Source organism: Crotalus tigris, unplaced genomic scaffold (assembly GCF_016545835.1).
Source record: "Crotalus tigris isolate CLP2741 ecotype Arizona unplaced genomic scaffold, ASM1654583v1 scf7180000017899.1852299, whole genome shotgun sequence".
NCBI classification, from domain to species: Eukaryota; Metazoa; Chordata; class Lepidosauria; order Squamata; family Viperidae; genus Crotalus; species Crotalus tigris.
This window is the reverse complement of record NW_024096711.1, coordinates 709,165-713,357: the sequence shown is the minus strand read 5'-3', so window position 1 is coordinate 713,357 and position 4,193 is coordinate 709,165. Positions and strand designations below refer to the sequence as shown.

Here is a 4,193-nt window from a genome sequence, read left to right as displayed (position 1 = left end):
AAGTTGCAAGTTCTTGTCCATAATATGTTGCAAATGGTCAAGTTCAAAGGTGAAACATTTCATTTTGTTGTTCCCCATTTGTCTATGTTTAATAACTGCACTATTAATGCCTTTTCAAAATGCCTGCAAGCTACCCCCCTTCCAATTTTTTTTCCTGACCTTTGTTCTCCATACCTTTTGTCTGCCTCTCCTGGTAGAGTCCACCCAGAAAGGGGGGGGGGAGACCTTGTTCTTGTATCTTTCAGCCCTGAAATCCTCTCCCAAACCTTTGGAAGCAGAACACACAGACCCAGATGCTGCCTCCATCCATTTGAGCCATGGAATTGGGTTTTGAATCCAGCCATCCACTAAAAACCCACCATGCAATCTGAGTGGAACATCTTCCCAAGTCCTACCATTTACCCAGATGCCTGTGAGAGCTGCAGAAGGAAGGTGGTGCCATGTGAAGCCTCAGAAGAGAAAATTAGACTGTGGGGGGAGGGTGGAAGCTCATTGTAAACTTTTCTTTCTTGCCCCATTTGTATTGTAACAAGCCAGTTGAATGTATTAATGGAGAGATGGCATTTAGGAATAGGTGGCAGAACAAGTACTGAACACCTTGGACTTCTATCTGGTGGGAGGGAACTAGGCCCCCTCAGGTGATTTGCAATTCATATGCCCTGACTAAGGAAGCAACAGGAAAAATCCCAAACTTCAGCCCTGAATATCTTGCACTGGTGAGCCCAGATTGGGATTCCTAGAGCTCATTATGTGCAATTTAAAGAAAAATTTAATAGCCTGGCATATTGGATATTACAAACCTGGATGCACTGAATTAAGAGCTAAGGCAGGAAACAACCCTTGAAATTGGGCAGCCAGTGGTCATGTACTAAGGAGAACCATGGCTGTGAAGAATTTTGGGAGGTATGCAAACCTGACTGGAAGCTAAAGGTGATATCCAACATTTGAAAATCATTGGCACAGAATATTGGACACTATAAATTTCTTTTCTACCTAACAAAATTTTGCCCTGACTTTTAGAACTTTATGGGTGCAAGCTCCCCTTTTGGGAGCCACTAAAGGGATCTTTTTCTGCTGCCTCCATTAATGTCTTATTATTATTATTATTATTATGCTTAACAGTTTAAAAGCTTTCCTACCAAGTCTCCCTGACCAGATCAGTTTTAATGTTGTGCCAATAAGTGTGTCATAAATTCACACTTAAGGCACAAAGCGGGGATTGATGAAAGTTAGCCCAGAGAAGAAATATTAAAAAGGGCAGAAAAATATATTTTTCCTTTTTAAAACCAAACCTGGCCCCAAATCTATCTCTCTGCCCCAAGCAAGACTTTAACCCTATACAAATGCAGATGTAAAACCATCAGAAAGTTGAAGCCAGAGCAATCAAGAAGACAAAAGAGAAGATCTGCATACCCCACCCAAACTCTAGGAGTCAGCCCCATCACCTGGGAAGCAGGATATGATAATAGAATTAAACCACAGATATCAAGGCCTAGACAAACATTCAGAAACAGCCTCAAGGTTCATGCCACAGGAACAGGAAACTATTCCAAACAAAAGGCTAGGGGGGGGTTATAAAACCTACTGCCCATGTGCTCAATCTCTGTTCTTCTCTCCTCTGCACTTTCCTGAAGAACCATCTTTCTGCAATAAACTGTAACCTTCTTCAAAAAGCAGTCACCATGTTTGCTTATTTATTCCCAGCTTGGATGAACCAGGATGAAGACTTTACTTCTATCAACAGTGTGGCCCTAACCTGTCCTTTTGGTAACTAGATAGGTGGCTAAATGTTATATCAAGGTAACTGACAAAATAGTAAATCAACCCCACCCAACCTTCATTTAAAAAGAGGAATTTGTGATTGTCTTTTGTGCCAAACTGTGATACTTGTAGGAAGAGGAAACAAAACTGGGGAAATCCACGAATGGCTGTGTTTAAATTAGCCCATGTGAAATCTAGAAAGATTTGCTGGTCAGATTGCTAAGACAGATGTTAGGTGTTGAATCAATGCAGTTAAGGCTGGAATGCATTTTTCCCAATTTGAGAAGTGAATGCACATCTGAACGTGGTTCTGAGAACACCCTATCCTAATTTTCAAATTGTGGGTATAGATTGAGAGAAAGTTAGGCATATTTTTCTTCCCTAAGTATTTGCCTTTCCCACACACAAATTTTCTCATGATCATCTAGTCTGGTGATTTTATTTACATTCTGTCTACTCTTTTTAATTCTTTTTCTCTGCTTGTGTATATAACTTTGAGGATGCTACTAGATAGGAAAAGTTGAGGGAAGATGCATTCATGGGAAACAGCTATTAAACGAAATGAGTGTGAACATTTTGAGGACATGCTGCCTTTCTCACTGTTGGAAGGAAGGAAGGAAGGAAAGAAGGAAGGAAGGAAGGAAGGAAGGAAGGAAGGAAGGAAGGAAGGAAGGAAGGAAGGAAGGAAGGAAGGAAGGAAGGAAAGAAGGAAGGAAGGAAGGCTCACACTAGAGGCTAGAGGTTAATTTTTGCATCTGCAATCTAATTTGAATAAAGAATATATCAGTGCCATTCTTTTCTGTGCTAGAAATTTTCCCCAGACTTTCTTGAAGGCTGCCTTCACATCTTTGTTGCGTAAATTGTAAATCAAAGGATTGACCAGAGGGTTGACTACTGTATAGAACAAGGCATTTGCCTTGTCTGAACTTGGAGTGTGTTGAGAGTTGGCCCTGGAGTACATGATGAGAATGGAGCCATAAAAAAGGATGACTGAGACCAGGTGGGCTGAACAAGTGAAGAAGGCTTTGCGTCTCCCTGTGGCTGAGCGAATGCAGACTATGGCTGCCCCAATACCAATGTAGGAACTCACAATGATAGCTGTGGTTACTAGCAAATTACAACCACTGGTAGCTTTCAGGATGAGTTCATGTACTTGTGTGTCATCACAGGCCATCTTCACAAGTGGTAGTACATCACAAAAGTAGTGGTTTATGATATTATTACCACAAAAATATAGGCAGAAGGTGTTACCAGTGTGTACAATTGAATTGGCAAATCCCACTACATAAGATCCCACCACCAGCTGGACACAGAGCTTCTTGGGCATGGCAGTGGCATAAAGGAGTGGGTTGCAGATTGCCACAAAGCGGTCATAGGCCATGAAGGCCAGTAAGAAGCATTCAGTGAAGGTTAATCCAGCAGAGAAGAAGAACTGGGCTGTGCAACCAGCAAGGGTCATGTGATTGTTCTTGGACACACAATCAGACAAGATCCGAGGAGTGTAGACCGAGGAGTACCAAATATCCAGGAAGGAAAGGCTGCCCACAAAGAAGTACATGGATGTGTGCAAGCGGGAGTCCAGGTAGATCAGGGACATGAGGCCCAGGTTCCCAGTCAATGTTAGGATGTAGGAAGCCAAGAACAGCACAAAGAAAATTATGCGTAGAAATGGGTCTGTTGTAAACCCAACCAAGATAAATTCAGTAACCAGTGTCCAATTGCTTTCCACTTCCATCATTTTCATAAGCATAACCTGTTTAGAATGGAAAGAGAAATATTTTGCAGTTCTCAGTCCCACAACAGAAAATTCATGCTATGATTTTGAAGCATAGGTTGAAAAATACCCTATTTGATATCCTGTTGCTAATGTTGCCCCAAACTAATTTTGCTTCTAGTTTTTGAACATTCCATAAATATGTACAGGATTCATGCTTGAATTGGATGTACTCCATGATTTTTGCCAAAACTACCCAAAGAAGGTACTAACCTTATCTGACTGAGTATTGTGAAAAATGTATCTAGAAAAATGTCACAGATGAGTGGAGGAATAAAATTTATCATATTTTCAGAAAGAGTTAAATTATGTGAGATCAAATTTGGGTCGGTCACCGGGAGCAGAGTTTTACTCTTCTGAGCTTCTGGACTCATGCTGGAGCCTATCTACAGGGAACTTCTCTGTACTGGAATACGTGCTTTGGGCTGTGCTGTGCTTTCCTATGGGCTGATTGGTGTGTTGATGGCTGGGGATTGGCTGTCACTTCCTTGTGCTGTGAAGCCCTCAGTTCCTAAGTATTTGATAAACTGGTGGTAAATCACCACTCCTGTTAACTGACAAGGAGCCTGTTTCCCAGATTCAGTCATTTCCCTGGCTGTCTTTGTACCTTCATGGTCAATAATCTTAGTTGCTGTGAAACTAAACGAGTGTCCTTGTT

General features: G+C 41.6%; 1 protein-coding gene across 1 annotated transcript; it reads right to left on the bottom strand.

Annotated features, from left to right (window-relative positions):
* Positions 1 to 2,503: 2,503 nt before the first annotated feature.
* Positions 2,504 to 3,496, bottom strand: LOC120308352 (olfactory receptor 9G4-like). Its single transcript, XM_039344308.1, has one exon. It carries the CDS (start codon positions 3,494 to 3,496, stop codon positions 2,504 to 2,506), a length of 993 nt encoding a protein of 330 aa, XP_039200242.1.
* Positions 3,497 to 4,193: the final 697 nt, after the last annotated feature.